General features: G+C 41.7%; 1 protein-coding gene and 1 long non-coding RNA gene across 2 annotated transcripts in view; both read right to left on the bottom strand.

Annotated features, from left to right (window-relative positions):
* Positions 1-22,245, bottom strand: part of LOC111261653 (uncharacterized) — a gene marked incomplete at its 3' end in the record, with an annotated part of 32,395 nt that extends 10,150 nt beyond the window's left edge. The window contains 1 exon segment of the mRNA XM_022835279.2: positions 21,579-22,245. Within this exon segment, the coding sequence (XP_022691014.1) occupies positions 21,579-21,685 (107 nt within the window).
* On the bottom strand, positions 1,961-6,738 carry LOC111261654 (uncharacterized). Its single transcript, XR_002681133.2, has 3 exons — positions 5,181-6,738; positions 3,975-5,047; positions 1,961-3,153 (listed from the first exon to the last, which is right to left on the bottom strand). It is a non-coding gene; the product is annotated as an uncharacterized LOC111261654 (long non-coding RNA).
* Positions 22,246-24,461: the final 2,216 nt, after the last annotated feature.

Raw genomic sequence — 24,461 nt, 5'->3', positions numbered from 1 at the left:
TGCCAACAAAATGAACGCTTCCTCTACAGTTTACACAGTGTAAATCCGAAGATCGACTATAATAGTAAAAATGCTATCAATACCAAATACTTCCAGCGGTTTAAGTTAGAAAAAATCTTCGAGACATGCTAAAATTCAGGAACAATGCAACTTGCGGCCTGCTTTAAAGCTGAAAAGATCTCAATGTTTTTATGTACGTGTTGCAAGGGATCAAGACGCACTTTTAACTTTCGCAACTATCTCAACTCCATTAAAAAAGTATATGTTGTAGATATTTTACTTGCGTGCTCAGTATTTTGCCGGTCGTCTTCCACCTTTGAGGTAACGCTGCAGGCAAATAGTTATATTGTCGTGACCATGATCCTTATTTTGAAGCAGGCAAAAAATACAAATCACTTGAAGAATATTGAGGCGTACTGGGTTTGGAACTTCGCCTCTTTTCGAATTTAATTTCAATATTCTTTTTACCGAGGGGTCATCCTCTATATCGCTTTCACGTAAATATTTGTCACTCCAATGAGAAGACAATACGAATATAGTTAAAAAAAAAAAAAAACAAGTAACGGCAAAACACAAACCATTCTGCTAGCCATGCGTTAACACGAGTCCTTAATGTAGCATTTACCAGACCGGTCATCGTAGTTTGAGACACCGAGTATACATTCATCGCGTACGTTCTCTACGAACACCACAAGTACGAACTGTAGAAAGCAGTCACTGTAGTCTTTTATTTGGCGCGTATTATATCCACAATGTAGTTTAAGATAAACATGATCTATTTCGACCAGCCTTTGCTACAACAGGTCTTACGCCGAACGAAACTTGTAAGGTAACCTTTTTAGCAAGACGGGTCTTGCTGTATAAACGCAATCGTTTTCATTGAACATACAAACGTGTGTCTATCGTGCAAGGTTGTCACGTGCCTAAATGTAAAATACGATCGGGTACTTTTCCTTAATTATTAGAATACACTAGTACTTTGAAACTGAATCACACGAACTCTCACAACCGTTGAACGTACTGCATTGCATAACAAAATAACGGTGCACTAGGACTTTTATCGATCTAGACACGATTTTTACGAACTAGCTACAAGAACTCGTCGTTCCACCGCTCTGATAATGCTAATAATGGACGCAACTGTCCTTTGCTCGATGCAAGATTCAATTTTCTCGATAGATGTTGTATTATGTCCAGCCAGCTAAGTAGCTTTAGCTCCTTCCGCTAGCCGAAACAGCCGCCGTCTAATAGTCCGTAAAGCACCGTCCAATACCAACAGAGGCAATAGCGTCTAACGTATTTTCATTTGAATCGTTGCTCGTATCTTGTACCTAATCCGTATCTGGTGTTTGTGCCCATACATGACATGGCCTGTCTATTGCGGTACGACGTTTGTTGTCTCTGCGATCGGATCACTACTTTGTTATCTAGCCACTCTGTGCTGCAGCAGATAGTGATGCGCTGCACCGTCCGACCCGGGCTGCTAGCCCCGCGCGCGCGACATCGGGGACATCCTCAGCCCACGCCCTCAGAAGGAGTAAACCCACCACTGGCTCTTCGTCTGCGTTCATACATTCATATACATGTACTATCTTTGTTGTACATCATTTATCAAGATTGTGGCGGTTCCCGTAATATATGATGCCCGCCATTTAACTGCGTTGCATATATACAGTACGTAGGGCGTGTACTACTAGCTGCACACAGTCGATAGCAGTAGTAACCGCGGACGACAGACGAACTCGACTTGCTTCGCTTGAAATTGTCGTCGATTTCACGGTTTGGTCTATAGCGGCATTACCTTGAGCTGATGTGGCGATGTCAACAATGACAAACGTCGCCGTTGTTTTTACGTAAACAACGCAGCATTGGGAGTAGCGTCCCTGGGGATAGGCCGCCCCACAGCCTCCGCCACCGCCCAATGACATGGCCATCGTGCGCGTCGAATCACCAACGGCAGCAAGTGACGATCTACTATGACCTACAGTCTACGTATGAGCACAGCGAGATCTTCATAAGCACGCGATTTCATGGGCGCGCATAGATAAAGACGAGACTTTAGGGAAAGTTCTTGCCGTTGCTACTGCTGCCGCCGCCGCCATCATCGTCACCGCCTCAATTTCGCTGTCAGTGCTCAAATGAATCATATGTTGCCCGTCCGCTCATCTTACGATACAGTCGTATAAGATGAACCGATTTGTGTATGTGCGTGTCGATACGCCAAATTGTGTGGGCTTTCGTGACGGCTGGCGTGACATCATTTGTATACGAAGGGTGGTGGACGCTCAATTGTAGAGAAAGAAGTGTGGTCCTGATATACGAGAAACGGTCTTCGGCTTAGCAGCCACCCGTTTCCCTAGCAGAGACTTCGTCGGCTTTCTTCAGTGTCTATCTTGCCAGCGATCGACTCGACAAAGCTAAATTGTGTTGTACGGAATCAATTTCGGAACGTTTCCCGCCAGGATCGAGACGATAGGTGAAATTTCTCAAAAAGATCTCAAAGTGAGAAACAAGAAGTTTTATTTAATTCTCAAGAGTTGGACACTTTATAATACGGCACTCGTCCGATAATGTTTGTGGTCGACTTTTTAAGGTGGTAGCGTGCATTGTGCACGTGTTTGTAGCACAAGCCTTTACGACACAATATGTCTTGCCAATCAAAACTATCACGTTTGTCGAAGATGAATCTGGCAGATTCTCTTTCTGGCGACAGCCGTATGGAACTTGAACTGTCAATGGGCTACCTTCAACAAATTGGTATGTAACGATTATTCCGAAGCCTATTAAAACACCTGATGCTTGTCGTTTACTGTCGAGGCATTTTCAACACTTCTTCAACTACTTCATCGCGATGGCCAATCTGAGTATATATATATATCTACAATCCAACATTTTGCTTGAACTGAAGCCCATTAACTAACATGTGACTCTAAGGATGATGAAAATGAGAAACCAGCTGCATGTACTTTTCACCATTTAAGACATTTATATTTTTTTATTGGATATGAAAATGATCACAGTTACGTGATCGAATCAAGGGCGATTCGTAACTATTGGCTAAAATGTTCAATTAGTTAGAGTGTATAATTTTTAAAATCCCAACTTTCGATAGCTCTCGACCGGTGCGTCGGGGCCATAGCAATGTAAAAAAACCTAAAAAGAAAAAAAGCGGGCAAAAAGTTAGTAGGTGGCCGTAAAGATTTTAAAAGAGTATCCCTGAACCGCATGTTATTCTATGTACCAGTGGCACTATTGATGCTAGTATCGTCTATCATCGCATGTATCGGTGTACAAAAAATGTGTGCACGTCTATCTATCTAATTGCTATTCGTATTACTTGTTCCAAGGGATTTTCTGCGAAGGCAGCTTCGCCATTTATAATCAACAAATAAGAAGATGACTAGAAAGAAAGACAGCCATCAACAGAAAATTTGCTTTTTTCTAACTTGCTTTCATCATATCGAAAGGGGCAAGGGCTCTTCCATCATGAAGGAAACTCATCTCCTGTTACAGACGTCTAATTGCCCCTCAGGGTCCGTCGTATATCTCATCAGTATACCGATATTCGTACAATATGCTCACATAATAGGGCCTTCAGTACGCATATCCGTATCAAGCCACCGACTTGTTTTCCTGGTCGATAACTTCTGGATAACGCAAATTTGTCCCGTCGTGTAGGTATATGCAAGCATATACTAATAATATAACATGGCACCGTTTCGACTTAGTAAGCAAAGACTTAATTACCTCAAGTGAAGTAGAACACATGTATAAGTTTGAGCTTATACATGTGTTCCACTTCAAAAAAGTATGTGTATAGGCCATTGTTTTCAACGAAAACGATCTAGTCGATAGATCTATTACCGAGATCACTTTCATAGAGATCCGTCTATAGTAAAAACAAAACTCACATGCGAAACCATTAGGTAGATAGTGTCGCCAACCGGCTCGAGTGCGTTTTGAAATGTAAATACCTCTAGGGGTGATCCGTTGTACATATCGTCTGCACGTTAGTTCTCATCCGACGTCAGCCTATGCTCCATCAGCGCAGTATCCTCAAACTGATATGCCCCCACACCATGGGCAGTCAGTCGAATTCAGCACCGCTGAACAGCGGCGATATTGGTAAAACAGAAAAAGCGATTTTTTTTATTGTCTTATCTCGCTATAATGATTCCTTCTATAACTGCTATCGAGAGTAGTTAGTACTTCAGGATGCATCTCAGTAATGTCTTTTTGTTGTCCTGCTACCGATGTACGATCTGTCTAGAAGCATAAATTAATATTGTACATTTTAATGGCCGACGAACGTATTTTTAAGGAAGGAAGCAAGCATATAAAATTTACTAAAACCTAGTCGTTATTATATACGACTTACAAACTAAATATCTGACACTGCATAAGAACGCCTCTCGATTACAGATTAAGCTCCTAATATGTAATAAATAATAATAAAAATTGATCAAGCAGCATATCGCACCAACGAGGTCCTATTCTGTAGCGTAGGATTGCAAAACATGACCGCTACTCACCCTTAATAGCTGTTGATAGGCTTATTCGTATAGATACATGAAGGTATAGGAAGATCTTCAAACGAAAAATGTCTACGACCTACGTTACATTCTAAGGATCAAAGCGAGCGTAAATGCGTTATTGCGGATTGTATGTATGTGAGCAGCGTTCTTAAGCTACAAACGTCTGTTAAATGAGAATCTATTATTCCTTGACATTGTAGTCGTCAGTCGAAGACGACGATTTCGCTAGCCGCGTTTTTTCTGTATGCTATTTCTCATGCACACTCTTCTGTAAGTAGAATGGGTGTTTTCGTGTGTTCACCATCACAAATCTAAACACCCTCAGGAGGGAACCAGGGTTTTTTTTTCTTTCGTTTGCAAAAACGGTTCCGAAAGAACAACGTGGACGACACTCAGTTTTCGTTCAGTGTTTCAATTCTGCCAGACACGTTCATCAGCGAATAACAATTTGAGCAGGGTCCTGGTTGCAGCGGTGGGTCTCTATTTCGATCAGCAGTTCATAATCACCCGTCCTGAAACACCTCATGAACGTTGATTATGCAGGATGGTGCCATTGAAATCGGGTCATCGATCAGAGTTTCCATCTAGAAACTAGGGATGGGTACACCTCCGTTAGCCGACCCATATATATATATATATATATACCTGTATATATTTCGCGATAGTAAATTTTGCTCTAATGGTCATTTTAGGCCATCGCTGGTGCCACCGCTACTTCCTGCCACGCTGGTTGGTTGATAATTTTTCCAATAAATCTCCAAATGGATGGAAAACGATAACGGGCGGAAGACTTGCGCGATCTAGAAGTGCAATTCGCCATTTAGTCGACAGCTGGCTAAAGAACCAGCTATTTATTGGCGGCGAAAGTTCAAAAGTCTTCGTAGTTGACGCGTGTCCGTATTGCCTAAATGTAGTAGTACTCGGACGGACGCAAAGTAAACTACGGTAGCTCAAGTAAATTAATAGGGCCAATACAGAACATAAACATTTCCTTTCTTTTTGTCACTATACGTTTGCTATTGCAATCACGTTTTCGAAATTATCTTAGGTTTCCTACCTAGCTTGTAGACGAAACGAGACGATTTTCTGCAGTTCTTCAAAATGGTATTACGTATGCTCGTTACGTACATAGAAGATTGATACAGATGCAATTTATGTTTTCATGTGTGCTAACGTTATAGAATTCTATAGAAAAATGTTTACTACTTTCTATTTCTCCTCTAAGTTTTTCGATGTAACGCTGTTTACAAGTGAAAAATATATGTAAACAATTTTTTTAACAAAACACGCGCATACAAAATTTCGAGCCCAGCTTACTGTTAGCAATTACGAATCCCTAATTGTCGGTAGAATATGGGAATTATAGTAAATCGGCGTCACTGCTTATCTACAAATCCTAAACGTAATTTGGAAATGTAAAATCACTTCCGGTAAAAATTCAATTTATTTCTTTAGAATCAAGTGGCGACCTCTATATGTCTACTATACAATCGGCTGTGGATCGTTTTGTTGTTTTTGGCATCCAAAGTGCTATTGTAATTACTTTATACGCAGGATGAACAGAGACGATGACACTGTCAACATTTCGCTTCTGGGTTCAAGAAGGAGATATTAGAAAAAAAAAAACCAGAATGAAAACTAAATACAAATCATAATAAGTAACGGATGCAACTGAATCGAAGTCGTATAGAGGAAAGGTCATTATAAATTTACTCTGGCATGAAATCGTTTGTTGTTCTTATACTGGAATATCTGAAGTTTATAGTTTTGCTATAGAGCTTTTCAGAACACAAATTTTTGTTAGCAAATTTTTTATCCTATACACACAAAATATCATTTTCAATTATATCGAAGATTGGTTTACTATAAACTTTCATTGCATTTACCAATGCTGTTCGATGCTTGCTGTGATAAATGGAAAAACAAGTATTATGACGTCATTTTCCGAGCTTAGCGAGAAAAGAGTTCTCAAGATAAACTCTTTTAGAGAGTTACTACAGCCGCAGAGCATCGAATCCAATACGAAATCTGATCATTTACGCAGTGATTATCATTCATTTTTGCTTATTATTATTAAATTTTATATATATTTTACAATGGAGATCATTCTGAATTTAGGGAACGGGCATGTTCTGCTGCCTTTTTTTTGCTATGTTAGATATCATTTTTTGATGTTCTCCAGGATATCAAGCTTATTTTCGAAAACGGATACCTGCTTTAATCATATGACTGTATAGAAGATCGTTTAACGTAAGCGTGCTTCATGTTTTCGCCACGAATCAGCTGGCAGTCGACGTTTCTCCGTTAAATCATGACCTATAGTTCGCAGATCATGACATTTGTCCATAGAAGATGCAAAACCGCCCAACGGCAATTCGCTTCCCAGGCTTGAACTCTGGGTGGCTCACATATTGACGCATCCATTCGACGGAGTGTTCGCTCAAAATGTTCGTAATTGGAACTAAGCAAAATGATCATATATCGATGCCACTTTCATCTGAAAAACTATGCTTCATCTTTTTTGTTTTACTCCGTTGAACACCCCCCCAGGGGTATGATTTGCTGCATTGGCGACTGCTTCTGCATGCAAGCATACGTACATCGTACCTAAAGCAAGTTGACCGCACCCATCTGATACGTGCGATGGTTGCCCGTTCATTTTCCCGCCCATTTTGTTAGGCCCCTTCTTTCCGCACTCCTTCGACGTCCGAGGACTATAAAGACATAATTTCGCGCCTCTGGTAAATAGCGTAATAGGTGGCGTCTCGGCTGCCCATGCCACAGCGGTTCCGCATGCACCCGTCACCGCACTCGTTTCTTTTTGCAGACATCCGTAAATCGCCGCAATTAAGGATAATTACACGGCTAACCTTAATCTTTTCGCGCATCACATAAGAACATTCAATGCGCAACCGATAAATAGTCTTCGACCCTACCGCTTCTGACTGAGTATTCAGTGCAGCCGACATCGGCTTGAGCCAGCAGCTGCTGCTACTGCGGCTGTCGGCCTATTTTTTTTTTTTTTTTTCTATCTATTTGCCTTTGTCTGTGAGTCCACTGGTCCCCTTAGTCCTGCGTACGCAACTCCTGTATGGGCGACGTGGCGGCCTTGACCCGCATTAGTGCTCGCGCTCTCCACCAGCCCGAGAAGTTAAATCAGATGATCAATGAGGCTTCCTTTCATCTTAAAGAATAAATCAAGAGAAAAAAGCCAGTCTAATGACTATTTTTCTGCTGTTTTTTGGTTGTGCGCTAAGCGTGACGAGTCAGGGGTGGCGATCGGTAATTTTAGTTGGAGGTTTTGAAGATAAAGGGTAAGCAAAAAATGTGAGCGTCAGCTGGTCTGTTCACGACACCTGATGTTCCCTTAGTCATATTTAGATCGAGCACACGACGAAAATTATCACTTCTGTATATGACGCCCACAGTGAAGCAGAAGCCTAAAATGATGACGCTAGTTGCAGGTAGCGAGCGAGGTCCCAGAATGACTCTGGGAACCTGAATTATGATTTTTTAGTAAACAATGAATTCGTTTTGACCGATAGTTACACCAAAAAAATGATACCTGCCTAGCTTGGCTTACGTTTACTTAGGACAACGCCAATGTTATTATTACGGGTCTGGTCTTGTCATAGACTATGTAGCGGATGTACCCGCAGTCGATTTTTTTGGGTGGTCTCCTCCAACATAATCGTAGACGCAGGTGCTGTTGACCGTAGACACAGTTCTGTAAAATGCAGTAGTTGTATATAGCGTTTTCAAGCAGCGATATGATGCAGTGCTTTGAAAGGCTTGAAGGCGCTGCAATAATATGAATCAGAAATGTACCTGAAGACGGAAAACTTCGACGTAAAGATGTTGCTTTGTGCATTTAAACGAAGCGGTAGCGAGAGAAGTAAAAATATCACTGAACTTTAATGGTACTAAATATTATTATAAAATGCATTATTATATTGTGCTTTAATTGAATGCAAAATTGATTCTACATCCAGTCCTTATGTATGGCGTGATAGATAATAATACAACGAACTATTATAATAATGATATAACAAGCAAAAAATATCATTGGGACAACTTAGTATACCATAAATTATTTCTATGGCCGGCTTTAGACCCAACGAAAACTCTGCTAGATCTTGGAGGCTTGGATAAGGTTCAAAACCTGGCAAGCAAGCGTCCCTACGAAATGTCATATTTAAATACCTGAATTCTACATTTAACACAGTTCGGTGTCTTCATCTTACTGCACACTGTAGATATTTACACCTTGTATTGCAGATATTGAACATGCAAACGCTCTTTCTGTCAGAAATTAAATGACAAAGTTTTTGTCAAAAAAAAGAGAGTTCGTACGCAAAAAACTACCTTACTTATAAATTATAAATTTTATTTCCTATATTTCCATCTTCGTAACCGGTAAATTGGCTATCCTTTAAAATAAAAGAAAAGTCCTTTCCGACGCAAGGGTGGCTGTACCGCCGCCCACAAGTCAAGCAGTAACGAAACGTCGTAAGAAAATTGAGCCCTTTTTGAATCAGCCTAATCAAATAGGAGTCGGGGCATGAGAGGGGTCCACGAAATTAAGCCTAACTGATAGGAAATTCGCGTGCACTTTTCGAAGCATCTCCTCTCAGCACTTCAGATGCAAACGGCCTAAATAAGAGAAAATCAAAACAATATTCCGATTTTTTGAGTCGCACAAAAGCAACGCATGAACACGAATGTGTCCTTGACTGATCTTTTCATGTATTAAACATACGTACAGCCACTGAACATGCGATTTATATGTACCAATGGCCGCTTACCTTGACCAACTAATAATGCAATAGGTAGCATTTTCAGCGTACCGTTCGCCAGTCTTCATCAGTAGCCGCAATCACAAACATTTTAAATTTATATTTGATTTGGAACAATTGACTGATACGTGAAGCCGCAGTGACGCAGGACACTCTGCTGTTTTCCAGTTAGTTTACGTACATCCGTCAAATGAAGCAGCTGGATGGGCCGACGATCAACCGTTGTAACTTCCATCGTTCAAGTTGTTGCAGTTCTCTTTACGATGTCCATCTTATCGGGAAGCGAACGGGACCAACTGATTTCCGAGCTCGATTAGCCATTGGATTAGTGCTAGTGAGCTATGAAAGAGCACTCCGCGAACGGCGCGGCTGGTACTGCGCTTTTTACTAATCACTTTATTGTGCTTTAGAGTAACGGTACGTATTTGGCACCTGTGTACGATACACAGTCAGACCAAACTGAACCCAATACAGATGCTACGGTCCCATATCTTGTGTGCGTAATTAGTCCACAAGACGCCCGGACGATCCTATATTGTGAAATACCTTGACAGTTTGCAAATTTACGCTAAGAAATGCGCGTCACTGGTTCAGCTATACATAGAAGAAATATATCTGGGTATCAGGCGCCATTCGTGCAGTGTGTTTAAAATGAGTCGCTTCTCTTCGTTCCTGCTGTGAAATCAGCAGCTACACTGTATACACCCCTAGATAAATCTATCATAGACCAATAGAACATCTGTCTAATTATTATCCGAATTAAGCGTACAACGTGTTCCCTCTACCGCCTCGCCACCGACTCTCAGGAGTCCTTGATCCTACATTACCTGTTATACGTTGTAGCCTAACGTATATAGGTCGTGGCGCCAGCGAGTGCGCAGTGAAAAATGCTGATGCCCTTATCAGAAAGTGCTTGGAAAGCCTCTCGTTCATACGAACGCATGCAAACTTCGACAAAACGCCTGTTCTTCATCGTGCACTATGATTCGTTGTTATTATCATTGATCGCGTATAAGACGTTTCGAATGATCGGCTAACATCCAGCTAGCAGGACGCTGACAACAATGGAACAGAAGTCGGTCTGACAGTGTCAACAAAAACTATCTGACGTCGCTAGGGGTGAGCGTGTTCGTAATATAACGGGCACATGCTGAAGTACCGTTGACTGACACTTGTCCTGCTGCAGTAGTCGACCACAGTGAGTCGGTGAACGTCAACAGTAGCGGTAGCAGCAGCAGCAACAACAACAACAACAATAATAACAACGAAAGCAGCCTAACCTGGGCGATGAAACTGCCTGATAAACCTTGCTTCTTTCTCCTCGTAATTCTTTATGACGGACTTTCCTCACTGCGCTTCTATGCGGCAGATACTAATTTTAATGAACTGTTGCCGTAGATATTGCATCATTTCAACTTATGCCATGCTGCTGCTGCTGCTGCTGCTGCTTTCTACATTCCTGTTACCATGATGGTAATTCGTCGGCAGACGTTGTTGTCTCACGCTTTGCGTCATGTAGCTCTGCCTTTGTCCGGAGACAATATTAGCTGGATGTCGGTTGGCGTCCACTAACTGCTGTTGTCCACAGCCCTGACGATGCTGTACAGCAAAATGCGGCCAAAGCAGCTATAAAAGAAAGGGTCAGCAAATGTAGGAGCAACAGGAGAAATGGTTATGGTAGTAGCATCCGGTGCGTCGCGCGCGCCATTTTGTCTCGACAGTTCTTTGGGGACCCGCGAAGATGTCATCCGATTCATGAGGTGTCTTTAATCCCTTTTTCTAACCTGCAAAACATCATGAAATTGTTAAACAAAAATATGGCAGCTACGTAATATTATATGATAGAATATAATAAGAGGAAGGAGGTCAGGAAAGACCACCATTTCAAAATGCATCAGAGTGCCCTGTTTCTATCAGCCACTTAACACACTACAAAACATCTTTGAGTCAAAATATCAGTAGCTCCGGATGGTGTCACGCACGAACCACCTTTTCACCACATCACAATTATACGTAATATGTAATATACGCATGTAGTTTAACATGCTTTTGTTGTGGGCGGTTTTTTCAGGACTGTTTGCCCACGCGATGACGTCTAGTTAATTTTTCCCTCTATTTGCCTCCGAAGTAGGGCAACGAAGATCGTTCGCCCTTTCAAAAACATCAGAAGGGACAGCAGCAACTACAAGACCATTACAAGATGTGTAAGATGGCAAAATTGTTGCTGATTTGTTCACTGGTTGCCGGCGTGCATTTACATTTGCGCTTATTACCGCTCAACTCGTGTTGGAGGTGCGGGAGGGGGATAAGCAACGGCGGCAGGTGCGCGGTTACTATGCCTCCTTTTACCCCCCCTGTCCCGCTTTGTTATTGCTGCTGTTCTTCTTTCAGCACCCATTCACGTTAACATAATCTTTTTTGCTGTTATTGAAGAAAAACATCGCGCAGTACTAACATAACGTGCCGAACCTGCAAGCTCGGTACGTTGCTGTTTGTTGTTTTTCTTTTTGTTAAGACATATTTTTGAAGCTAAAAGCCCGCGCTTTACTGAATGTTGTACTAGAGCAATGCCATAGTGTTATTATTGTCATACCTGCCGTAGTGACTAGTTATTTGAAACAAATGCCATCGAGTGGGAAATGGCCGAAACGGCTATCGTTACTGCCGTCCGTTTGCTGACTGACGTCAGTCTAATCATCAGCAATCGATTAAGTCAAAGGCTTTGCTGCCGCTGCCACGTTGAGAGGCTAATGGAGAACTATGACATCTATCTTCAGCATCCGAGGTAAATATATATTTGTTTACGAGGTTCACTTCATGTCGCCGCCGTCGTTACTTATGCTGTATCCTTATAGGATAGGAAGGATGGGCAGAATAAAGGAGAATTTCTTCTTCGTCACCTCACTGATCATCGTTCCTTCATCATGCAGGACCTGGTCGCCTTGCTTAGGATATCGTTTCTCTAGGACGAACAGCATCAACGCGGCATTAGCGTTTTTACACAACTTCGGTTATCCTAATTTTACTCATGTTACTACTAACTGTAATAATCACGACAGTAACGGCAATGGTGATGCTACGTGTCCTATGATGTCTACTGCAACGGCTATTGCTATTGCCGCCGCCGTCACCGCTACGTGTGCAATAATAACAACATGGCTATTTCGCACTGGGTATAACTATATATCGCGGCTGCCCATTCCTCACTCAGTTTTGCAGCGCTAGTGATGCATTGAAGTAAATACATTGACGGGCCACTTTCCTTCAGTGACGACGCAGTGGGAGGCGAGAATCGTTGCCCCTGCCGTTACCGCTGCTGCTGTTGTCTGTTGATAATACAGGCAAGCATCTCTACCCTATTTCCTTTGACATCGACTAGTCGACGGGTGCTTGGTTTTTTGCCATAAACGCAGCGGACAGAACCCCGTTGTACACTTCTGGTGGGTGCATGGCGAAAGCACGCAACAAACAGGCAACTAACCAGCCCTAACGTTCGTACAGTGGTTTGCAACTTTGTATAGTGTGAATTGTGGCCGTGTCTCATGCGTCTTCGTTGATTCGTCCACCCCGAGTCTCCGTGCCGTACCACGTCACGCAGCATCGCATCTAGTCGTGCGTGTTTGTTGAAATCACAACGTACCATCGGCTTCGAATCCCATCACAGCGAAAAGTGCTAGTGGTGGTGAAAAAAAACAAGTAGTTTCGTCTATACATCTGTTCAGTCCTTGACTTGATTGTCGTCTACGACAATCTGCCGTCTTAGCCTCGTCGTCACCCCAATACCGGAGTTTGCTCAGAGTTACTGTAGTAACAACAACAAGAACGGCAACAGCAGCAGTATTGACCTTAGCCTACATTGAGATCGGTCTTCATTCATAGTGATGTCAACCGTCAAACGAACTACCGAGTCTAATCTGTTTCATCTTGATGCATTGCTCCACCTCTATTAATTATCGGATTCGGTGCTTGGCGACTACAGTCTCATATTTTCCTCGCCAAGCCACAGGGATATTGGCAATGATTTAAGCCAAGGTAACCCGTACACAGAGCGCGAGTGTATCTGCACAATCTAAGTGTTCGCGGTTGACAAAATGCGAGCCGATTCAGAGGATCCATTAGTTCACGAGGTGGAGCCGAAAAGCCCGCTCCGACGTTTGGATGCCTTTCAGGCGGCAGTTGAGTTTACCTTCCTAGACGGCGATGATTTGCAAGAGTTTATTCGCGACAAGAAGCAGCACCTATTGGAAGCCGATCCGGCCATCTCCCCTTCCACCTTGGCCATGCTGATCGTCGCGGCGCTGCCAAAAACAACCCAGATTGAACTGCTCGCTGAAGGAATGCCGGGTTCGCCTGCCGAAATCGACCAACGTCTGACTTATGCCGAATCGTTGCTGTCGGACTGTCAAAAAGGAAAGGTAGGCGAACAAGTTATGAACATTAATGTAAACGAAGTGTCTTCGGACAGTAATAATTCGAGCCCACAGGATAATGGCGACATTCGAAATGAAACTGGGTGTCAGGAGAGCAATGGCGACCAGTTACTGAAAACAGCGTCTAATCAAAACGTTGCTGTTGGCGATAGTGGCGTCAAGAAACCTTTAAGCAGGAGACCGTATACGCGAAGCAAGCCTGCACCAGTAGTTGCGCGTATAGCATCCATTATCACCAAGTGCACAGAGAAGACTCTCGACGGACGTAAAATCGTCGAGGCTAAAGAGGTGCCGGAAATCTTGCACAAATACCATGATGATCCCGATCTAGGCGGACATGACCCGTTCTGGATTACATATATGAAGATTATCAAGTATTACTACTGGCCTGCGATGAGGAGAGACATTGAGGCGCATGTAAGAAAATGTGAGGTCTGTGACAAGATTACAAAAATCTTCCCACGAAACACTGAAGGGAACCTCGATCAACAGATCGTAAGTGAACAGATCTTCAATGACAGCACCGTGCAAGTGACGTACACTGAGTTTAACGGGCTTAACTTTATCACTGTATCAACTCAGGCGTCACTGATCTGCAAAAGTGTCGCCCTTGAACGGGATCTAGAAGCTGGTAGTGCCGTAGAAACACTACTTGAAGACCCACAGTTCGAAGACGTGAAAAAGGTCAGTTTCCAAAGTGACTTCATGGCAACGCGCAAACTGCGAAAGTATCTACGTCAGCGCAAGATTCGAATTGTGGCTGGGCTTAACCCAGAAATTAACGACGTCCTCTGGAAGCTGAAGCGTTTTATGCTCTCGTACCCGAAGTTCGAGGGTGGTAGCGAAGCGTGCTTGGTCGCGGCAGTGAAGCATCACAACTGGTCACAGGAGAATCAGTCTGAAACGCTCAAAACGCGGTCGCTGCTGCGTCGTACCCCCAGTGCTGCCAAATATCTAGCGTACTCCAGTGCTAGTGAAGAAATAGAAGAAACCCGCCGTGCGATTACATTGCCTAGAAGCCTGCCAAAACGAAGGGACAGCACCAACGCCCGCAGTGAAACCATGTACAATCGAAAGATTCTGAACAGACTCTAATTCACAAACAACAGGACTATACAAGTTGCTGTTCTCAGAAATAGTCATTGAATAGGGTCACAATATTTGTGGCGTTTCTTTGGTCTGCTATCTATATATATATATATATATGTATATATATATATACGTACACCGAAATAAAGGTTTGAGAAGACCCTTAAACGCAGCAGTCACGACAAGTTCATGGCAGATACTCGTCTCCATCGTGCGACGAAGAGGTTTCGTGCCCAGTTTCGTGCCGTAACTGTTATCGTTGTTAGTGGCATAATGATTTTGAGTAGTAGAGATTTCGTGTTGTTATGAACGCCAGAGAGTCACGTAGCTTCAAGCAAAAGTAATCCTATGGCCCCGTCTATAGCGGTTTATTATTATCACTTGAGACGAATATTATTTACGTATGTATACTGTCTGAAGTGACATTGAGCCACGGTTCATAATGCAAAAAGCGTTTCAATATATCTTAGCATTAGGACTTTAGAGACAGGAAACAAATAAGCTAATAACTGGGTTCCCATGAAGACATAACATGTCGCTAGGTGGTCCGCATTATGTTTGTATAAAGTAGCATCTCGTAGTACTTAAGTGGAACTGTTACGTTGACGCTTAAAGTTTCGTTGTTGTTGAAGTTTGCGTTTTTCTATGCATACTATATCTAAGACGATTAACTTTAAGTGCACTGGCAGAAATTGTATTTCGTGCTCGGGACGACCGTTATCACACTATATTACCACGGGCAGAAGAATAAATAGAATGTTCGACTGTTAACATGAAGATTGCAGCAAAATATGTCTTTTTTTCCGCGTTGATCCCGTGGATAGCAAACGTGAGTCGATTTCCAACGGCAATCCTCACCGCTCGACGTAAACGCAACCCCGTACCGTACTAATGCTTCGGCAACATTTCCGCCTTCGTCGTCTTCTTGGGCAGTACTAGCAAGGGTTACCGATTAGAGCTATTGATTATTTGCATCTTGTTTATATGCTATAGGGCCTTTCGTTTTAGTATTAGATACGCGCGAAAAATTCTGCTGCGGCCATTGCACAGACAATTTACTCGATCTATGCTAACGGTACTGTAACGGATCATAGATAGAACACAGCAGAACCAGCGGCAGTATCGGCTTCACGCTACAACTACGATCGTTCTCGGAGTGGGGAACGGCTCTTCTATACGATGTACGTACCCATATTGTGACCCAATCGGCCCCCTAGAGCCCGCTCGACCGCAAGGCAACGATACTAATCTGATTGGTTTTTACCAACGGCTATCTGTTCAAAGCGATGTCAGCTCTGTGACCCCTGTGCCAAAATTTGCCATGCTGATTTTGGCCGTTTTCAGACCGATTGCCGCAGCCGCTGTTTCGATCGTTCCCAATGCATTTTAGTTGCTGCGGCTGGCTCTTCAGCAGGTTGGTCGACGACTAGGTCTGATCAATGAGTGAGCTATAAATTTCTTCCTTTTGATATCGTGTATTCAACTACACGTAGCTAAGTGACGACTAGATGCATGGGATGAACCAGCTATAGGCGACTAGCAGCTGTAGGAGCTGTCAATGATGCTATCGAAAAATTGGCGAAAAACTTGTGACGACTACTAAGTCTCAATAATAAGCACGAACTCGTTCGGTTCTAAATGTTCCATGCTAAGTATCACGCTCGAACAAGAAGATGAAAGCATTTTTCCTGCGGTTCCGTCTAGTCGGTGCTAATTAATTACTAAATCGGGATGATGTCCATCATTATTGTTATTACCATTAACGCGATTATGTTTTGCGAAATGATGTCTACCGCTTTTTTGCCCTTTCCAAAACACTAGTGTCTTATCCAGGAGAAGAAATCAACTATATATATCTATATATATACATGCAAATAAAAAAAAAAAACTATATATATGTATGGATATTGTCTATTTTAAATCACGGTGATCCGCCAACAGCGTGTATGAAATGAAGAATATATTATGCTTTGCATACTGCCATACGCCAACTGGCTATACCTTTACTAATACATATCTTCACCGAACTTGGTTTCTAATCATAATCCCGACAGACAAACGGGTCATCATTGGTTTTTTGCCAGCATTAATCATGGCTTTTCCCATATGATTTAAACAAAAACAGTATTAAAATATATGATTTGAAATGCGTCTATTTTTTTTAATATTTTATCGGTAGGGGTAGCTCGAAATTATTATTAATTCGTTTGCATGCTGTGCATAACGGCGAGAACAAGGTGTCGTGAACTCGTAATTAACTTTGGCCTTTGGATATAGTAAGGTTAAAATACAAAGTAGAAAATAGAAAGTAGACTTCAAATAACTCTACCAGCTTCTATACGTGTGTGCTACAATTAACCGTAGGATCACATAATAAATCAAGCGACACCTACCCAGTGTTAGAAAATTATCTAATAAACACAATTACACACGTAATGTATTATAAGATACAAAGACCAAGTTCATCTAGGTTTGAACATTATGGTAAAAGTTCTTTTTCTACAGACTACAGATGTTTATCTTGTTTGAACTGTCTTCAAAACTCTCAGCGAAAATACCACACTTTTTATGGCCAGTACCACCTCGTTTCTGAGATACTAAAAATAGCTGATCTAAAAATAGTCGCCCTGTTGAAACGTATCTGCATGATTAGCTGATATTAAGAACTTGAATAGTTTGAAAAAATTACAGGGTTCCAGATGGGGATAGACTCGGATCCCATAGTTGTGAGCCTGGCGCCATATCCACTCCACCCACGAAACAAATCTCCTTTATAATGCCGACCGTGATTAGCTTTAGAAAATTTCGAAGTACATGATGAACTATCTATTCAAAAAAATTGATAGTGTCACATGAACATATTAGTATTTATACAAAAAATTAAAGGCTAAATTATATAAATATCATATATTTCTTTTCTCAAGCACGTCTCAGCTTTTTTTTAACAAACGCTTTTTTTAAGGAATGTCATAATATTCCTGCCCTCTCAGTGCTTGTCTCAGTAGTCGTATGAACTTACGTTTGGCTTATGTTCTGTTCTTTTCAGGTAAGAAACGGTTTAGTTCTCATACTAAATATCTTTTCCACCCACCTATGGAGCACCAAGACACAACTTGACCGGATAAAGGTTCTAGCAGCAAATATTTCGGATACATCTTTTTTGACCAATACTCACTAAATATATTTCCTTATTTCGCTCCGTTGCGCGAATCTCGAGCTGCAATGATGAAACTAAAATAAAGTTCGTTCGACGAGCATTGCCATGACGCATTGCAGTCTGGGAAACTGGAGCTCGATTAACGTAATCAATAGTAAAATAGAAGTTGATTAGCGGAAGTTAAAAGTAGTACTATATATTACTCTGTAGCTGTTTGTTGTTAAGATGAGTATCGAAATACGGATAATAAGAGGAAGAAGTAGGTTATCGAGGGCAGACGCACAGAACTAGTTAATAAACTGTTAGCCATTGCGAGAAAAATTAAAAAAGGGTAACAATTGAATTATCAACTTGGCGGATTCAAAGTGGCACTGATATATGTGCGTGTCGATGAGGAAAGCCAGGCAAAGTGACACGAATATATGTATGTACATTTGATCTTGAAATTGAAGTTTTGACTTCTCACCTGAAGCAATCGGGAGTTAGCAGTCATGAGAATCAATGAAGTATCATTCCGAACGTAATGTTTGTGTTTGCACTGAAGAGGTGTGGACACATTATAGATTGGGAAATGTAGCTTTAAAACGAACCATTTGAGCAAACTATAGCAGATCAAAGCATACGAACTAAAAAACAGACCGGCAATACGCGAGCACGAAAAATAATTACGTACTTCAGTCCTGGGTTACGTATTTGTATATGACTGATTGACTATATACGTATATATATAAAGCTGCGATAGTGATTATATTCGAATTATGTTATTCGATGTCCCTTATATATTTCAACAGTAACAGAATGTTTTTAATTGATATTAAAATCCAAATCCCAGCTGATTGAAAGACTTCACCTGCCTCAAAGTCTTCAACTTAACAGTGGTGTCGGTGTGTTGTTAAAGCGGGTTCGAGACGTTAGGAATCCGTCTGTAACGTATAGGAGGAGTAACAACCGCATTGTATTATAGAGAGTATCGGGTAGACGTGAGGTGAATTACGTACACAGGACTAAAGTATTATTGTGGTATGTAGCTGAAATTGCTATGACCCACCGGGCAAGAACGAAGTATCTATCATGTTAAAGTTGCGGTACTAACTAATTTACAATATTTTCGAAAATTAAGACATTTAGAGAACCATCCAAGTAATCTTTGAACGCGATTCTATGTCATAAAGAAGCATTATACGATACTACGTCATAAAAAGGAAGAGTTTAAAAGGTGTCGGGACCGGTTGGGTGATATGGTGTTTAGAGAACTATAGTAAATTTACTGAAGTTAGCTAACTGCATTTTTTCTGCATGCTTAAAGTTCCCTATGACTTCGTTTAACAGTCTAAGCTAAAAGTTGCGAACTCTAGGCATTTTTTTTACAGGGCTACCAAATGTTTAGCCCAAGTCCAAAACAATCCAAGAAAGTCAGCCTCAGAGAAAATAGTGCATTAACAAAATATGGTCTATTTGTTCGTCTATAACGTATAGACTTAATCATCAATGTATACAGAAGTGTGAAATGTAATGGTATTATATAGAAAATAATGATAACTAAAAGTCGGGCAATGCAGTCGGGAACAAGCATTGCAATGTCATGAACTACAGAACGTCTATGAAACTTCAGTATCAGAAATGCGTCAATGAAATTGTGACCGTGATTAGGGAACGGGTTTCAAGCAGCGACAAGTGCTGCTCTATGAGCGTATCGTAGTGTTTTTGGACTCGAATTGTCAATTCAATATGCTCAAGAGTATCTACATTTTATCTGCGTAGTGCTCTTTCCATTGGATGCAAACGGTACTCGAACGCCGATGAACGCCGATCGTTCTACGTCACATCTTTGGCCTCGTTGAGGTTTATCGTTGCCCCAATCTCGCGTTGCAAAACTGACGAGCGTAAGAGCCCGAGTCTTCGGTGACGAAGTAAACAGTGTATTGAAGCGAGGAATATTGAGACATTGCGTAAATAAAGCGTTCAATAAGCCTACGAGTTAATTGACGAAAATAATAGGGCGAGAAAGCCGTAAAAAAACATATATGGGTAGCGCGTGCAAAGCTATCGATCGCTTAAAGTAAAAGATACAGGAAAAGTTGAAAAAAGCGGGACCTTGAAATATATCGTATCGAGTGTAGGCCGATCTATTAAAGCTTCGTGTCTGCGTGAAATGTAATGGAATGTTGGATTTGCTAAGTCTCCCAAATTACTATTCGTGCCGTATAGGTTAACCGATGGACATATGGTTGCAAATGGCGATAAACGTCTAGGAAGACGTTGAAATGAATACTATCTTGAAACGTATCAATTGGTATATGCTTATTGGGCCTAACGCTTCAGTTATGCACATCCCTTCTTTATCATAAATTATCTACTCGTGTGCCGAGGAAGATCATCAAGAAATCAATGGATTTTTACGTCGATTAAGTGCCACCAAATGTCATTCTAATATTGTACCGAGATCACCCCACTTGCTATAGCCCTTTCTACGTACACTTCATATGATAATCAATAATGCCTCCTATGAAGGACTGCCACAAGCAGCAGGGTGACTATAGGATTATAATTGCATCATCTCATGATGATCGATAGAGAAACCTTCTGCCAAAGTAAACGAGTGATTTGTAGGCTCGTCGTAAAAGTTGTGGGAAGGATAAAATCATGACGAGACCACTTGCAGAACTCTCTGCTGAATCTATATTCTACTCGTCATATGCTAGCCTAAGAATGAATTGATTTCGAGAAAAAGATCCTTGTAGAGTATGTAAAAATTAGCAATCTCACAGGTACCCATATGAGTTGTTCCTTCAATAAGATACAGTAGCCTAGGTTCATGTATTTAGCAAGAGCGAGCGCAACATTCGCCTATGCGGTAAATAACCTTCGCGATGTGACTAGCATTGATTCACACCGTCATTTTTGCGTATCCCATATGGAATATTACAGTATGAGCTGATCCCATAATATTTATGCCTGCAACGGCTCGGGATGATCTAATATTTTTCATAAAAGTTGATGTGGGCCATTCGCCTTCTCCGAGACGATACAGGAACAATCATTAGATTAGAATTTTCACTAGCGACAACTTCACCGGCTCTATTTAGCCCAGAAAGGAAATATCTTCCGCCGACCGTGAGGTTATCGACCAATTTTTTCTAGCTGCTATAGTTACTTTCTTAAGCAGCTGAAGCTGTACAGGGGAAATATCGCCTAGCTTATCAATTTTTTATTTGAACTTATTCAGCTACCTTGATGCTGGCAGTTCTCCCTCTGGGCCACCTTATTTTTAACAACGCACGATGTAGAGCTTGGTCGCCAAAACTCTTCCGATTTAACCTTAACCTGCTACAAGTTATTGGTTTTGATAAACTATCATCTAAGCGATGAAAGGCTTAGATTTTAACGGTTCACAACTAATAGGAGTCGTAGATTACGCGCACATACAAAAAAAACCCACCAAGAATATGATGTTTTTTGTGTCTGTTGTCTAATCTTTGTCTTTTTACAAATGTTTCCATCTCAGTGGTCGGGTACGTAGCGTGATGGCCACTACAGGCGACAATTAATAAATCATATGTAGTATACTCACTTTCTGAACTTGCCGGGCATTCCATGATCAGGTATGACCTGATAAAACGAGGAGGCAATTGTTGAAGAAGCTTCAGAGCTGATGTTGAGAATTACTGTATCATTCATTTTATTCGCTATCGACGCGATGCGCTTTGCTAAAAATTGACGCCTACGCTTATGGTAAAAAATAAGCACACGTATGTCGCGCGCCTGAACAAAATGTTCCAGAGAAGAAATTTTGCATTAAGGCTAGATGAGCATGTCCTCTTCGGATCGCTTCGTTCGCTCACAGGCGCTCTTAAAATGACGGAATTCAGCCACTCAAACAGGTTGTTTACATTTCAAATCATCATAGCAATCCAGGAACACAGATCACATTATCTTCGCGTGTTCTAGCATTTGAAAGCTGTTATTATCGTTGTCCATCTAGCTTATCACTGCACCGCTAAAGGGTCTGTTCATATTAATCAACACTCGTACCCACTAACGCTTTAGCTTTGCCAGCCGCCGTCTTATACTCTGCGAACGTCGCCTGTATAAAATGGTTTATGAAGCAAAAGTACGTTGCACCAATGATCACTAGTGTAGAATAACCATGACAAGTATGAAGTAAACTGAGCAGGCACCGATCGTGCGCCAGCTACGCGGTCGATGCCAGCCACGAGTAGCTGCACACTAACTTAATGTAAGTTAGTCAGAGTTATAGGTAAGCGCAGTAAAATTAAGCTTTGCTGTTTCGCGCCGGAACCCGGTGCTAGCTCCCTCCTCTCTAAACGGTGAGTGTTTCTTGCTCAAACAAAGCGCCCGTTGCAGATAAGCGGATACTGTTAAACAATTTGCCCCCTTGTATTTGCCTCGCGCCTTCAGTTGCCGGGCAACAACTTCTCTGGTGTCAGATCTGCGCCAGAGCGAACAAACGCAAATGAACGTCTTGTCAGCAATCGCAGTAAATGCGTTGCCGTCGGCGGCGGTGAAAGCTTTTGCCTGCTGTGAAGCGGCAAGGTCTGAAAACATCGAAACCCAAAATCCATAATACACAGTTGACGACAGCCAGCAAATCAAGTGAGTGTGTAACTTACCGATTATTACCAACGCAACGATTCTGCTTCGCGCTCACGTTGCACTATTACCACAAAGAACAATAACGAACGGTGCTAATAAACTAACTATAAATATAATAGGTAACATGAATAGCATAGGCACCAAACATTCTTTGCCGCTATCCATCGGAAAGTACCTCACGCTAGGGTATCACGTCTGACTTATAGCCCTGGAAAACAGTAGCTACATTAAATAAGAGCAATCAGAACACCTAGTTTGTCCTTTGCGGATGAATGAAGTTCTCACCTGATCCCTACGACCCAGTTTGGCCGGCAAATGTTAACGTATTCTGGCAGTCTTTTCAGACCTGCCCGTTCACTCTGTCCCAGAGCTTTGACTGCTCGAGGAAGCCAGCCCCACATATTTGCTCAAGGCCACCTTCCTCTAACTCATTGATCCTTAAGCATAGAGAGAGAGCATCGAACTGTGCTAGCAAATAAAATAAGGTTTGTTAGGTTAAATATTATTGTCTTGACAGGTCTTGCATATTATTGGCATTATTTGAGAGTAAAGTAATTAACCAGACACCGAACAATGGTTTGTAGCTATCAAAAAAGTCTGCTTTCTAACGCGGGGTGAAATTCTCGCCTTTTTGCTTTGAGCAACACATGAAACTTACTGGAGGCAGATAGAGTAATGCAATAATCTTGTGTAGCAACCATTTTTGCAAAGTATATGCAGAGATAGCAAGGATAACAACGGCAACAACGATAACTTATCAGTAGATAAACTCACGCATAGACACAGAAATTACGTAAATGTTAATTAGCCTAGCCACAGGGAACACTGCGAGACAAACCAAGACAAAGTGCCACTTTCATTACGAAGGGGTTCGCCCAACACAAAGTGGGGGGGGGGGGGGGGTGATGATATTCACAATGAGCCATCGATCTTCAGCTGCAATCGCGTACATAATTCCGTATTATCTCTATACGCTTATTTATGGCTAATGGATGTCTGCCGCGGCCCATATGCACAACTGTGCTCGATTAATCCTATGATTACCACCACTGTTACCAACAGCATTATGCATACGTTGCGATTATGGTCCTACTAAACTATATCGTCCTATATATTATCTATGTGCGTGTGTGATTGTGTGCACTGCTTGGAGAGGTTTTATGACAGACGCTCTTGTCGTTATAGTCCCCCACGGCCTGTTTCTGACCAGCTGGATGCTGTTATCTGATTGAGCGAGTCGTACACTGCTAGAGACGCGATCGATCGATCAATCCAATGGAAATCGCTTAGATGACTTAAATTATAAAAGCATACGATATATGTGCATGTATGTGTATGTACAGGTAGACCGGTTCTCTCAGTATCCCACTGGCCTTTCAGCACGCGTATTGATCAACTAGAAAATAATGAAACTGCCAGTAAAAGAGTAGCGCCACCTATCGTCGCGGCATTAATGAAGTTAGATAATCATTAGACAACGAAATAGGGAGTAGTAAAATAACAATATACCTAACTAACAATATGTCAGAATTATTATATACGAAGGAACTAACTGACAGAATCAAAGCGGATTTTCGGCAAACGTATGTTTAATTTAGTCCAGAAGATTTGGCTTTCAAAATGATTTAACGACTTTTCGCGCCGATAATAATTGTCGAAGGCCATATTAGTCATTTATACCTGCGCCGCTTCTGTAATCTTGTACGGCACTTCGGAGCATTATAGAAATAAAGCCTGGTTCACTTAAGCAGTTTTGCTGCACGTCAAATCAAATATATATATATATATATATCTAAAAAGCTAGTCGAGCATGGTGATAAACCTAAGGACGCGTTTAAGA

The sequence above is a fragment of the Varroa jacobsoni genome, unplaced genomic scaffold (genome assembly GCF_002532875.2).
Source record: "Varroa jacobsoni isolate VJ856 unplaced genomic scaffold, vjacob_1.0 scaffold_581, whole genome shotgun sequence".
Lineage (NCBI taxonomy): Eukaryota > Metazoa > Arthropoda > Arachnida > Mesostigmata > Varroidae > Varroa > Varroa jacobsoni.
This window is presented reverse-complemented; position numbering and strand designations above follow the sequence as displayed.